The sequence below is a fragment of the Austrofundulus limnaeus genome, unplaced genomic scaffold, assembly GCF_001266775.1.
Source record: "Austrofundulus limnaeus strain Quisiro unplaced genomic scaffold, Austrofundulus_limnaeus-1.0 Scaffold665, whole genome shotgun sequence".
In the NCBI taxonomy this organism is placed as follows: domain Eukaryota; kingdom Metazoa; phylum Chordata; class Actinopteri; order Cyprinodontiformes; family Rivulidae; genus Austrofundulus; species Austrofundulus limnaeus.
Genome location: NW_013953067.1, coordinates 208,674 through 209,707, shown reverse-complemented (window position 1 = coordinate 209,707; position 1,034 = coordinate 208,674). Strand labels below are relative to the sequence as shown.

General features: G+C 41.4%; 1 protein-coding gene across 1 annotated transcript; it reads right to left on the bottom strand.

The window, feature by feature from the left end:
- Positions 1-1,034, bottom strand: LOC106531696 (uncharacterized; the record flags this gene model as incomplete). The annotated part of the gene is given in 1 exon segment (XM_014027614.1): positions 1-1,034. A coding segment is annotated over 1 exon segment (1,034 nt), but the record flags the coding sequence as incomplete, so codon positions are not given.

Below are 1,034 nucleotides of genomic sequence, written 5' to 3'. Positions count from 1 at the left end.
TTTTAGAGTCTCTACAACTAGAGCTAGTTTCCATTTACATCGTGGCGCATTATCATCTTGTAGGATCACAATGTCATTAATGTGCAGGTTCCGTGAAACTTTCTGCCACTTCTGTCGCTGTTGGAGATTTAGCAGATATTCTCGTTTCCATCTTTGCCAAAACTCGTTTGCTAGAAATTGTACTCTTCTCCATCTTTTGTTCAAGTACAAATCCTCTCTGCAAAACTGTCCTGGAGGGGGAAGAATAACTGAAGATTTCATCGTTAATATGTGATTGGGAGTTAATGGCTCTGGACCTAAAGCATCGTTAAGATACTCCACGCTTAAGGGTCTGCTGTTAATGGTGGCCATTGTCTCGTAAAGAAGTGTTCTTAGACTAGTTGTGTCAAGTCTGTTTGAGAATTTATCTAACATTGCTGTTAGTATGCTCCGTACTGTTCGAATTTGGCGTTCCCAGATGCCTCCCATGTGGCTAGCTGATGGAACGTTCATCACAAACTCGCAACCAATAGCTCTTTGTGGTTCTTGGTCCATATCCTTCATTAGCTTCAAAAACTCTCTTTTGGCTCCCATAAAGTTTGTTCCTTGGTCACATCTCAATTGTCGAACAGGACCTCTTATTGCAATCAGCACCCGAAGAGCGTTCATGAAAGCATCAGTTGATAAGTCATCCAGTGTTTCAATATGCACAGCTCGTGAACATAAGCATGTGAACAATAATCCATATCTTTTGACTTCCTTTCTTCCTTCCTTTACGATGAATGGACCAAAACAGTCGACACCACAATAGGTGAAAGGAGGTGCTGTTTTTGTTCTTTCTTCTGGTAACTCTGCCATCTGTTGGACATTTGTTGGCTTTCTGTATCTTCTACATTTAACACAGTGATAAATGTGCGAAGAGACCATACTTCTACATCCTAGAATCCATATGCCATTTGCACGCAATTCATTTACAGTCATGCCTCTTCCTTGGTGATGTACACGTTGATGGTAGTGTTTAATGAGGAGGGCTGATACATGGGACTCCTTGGGAA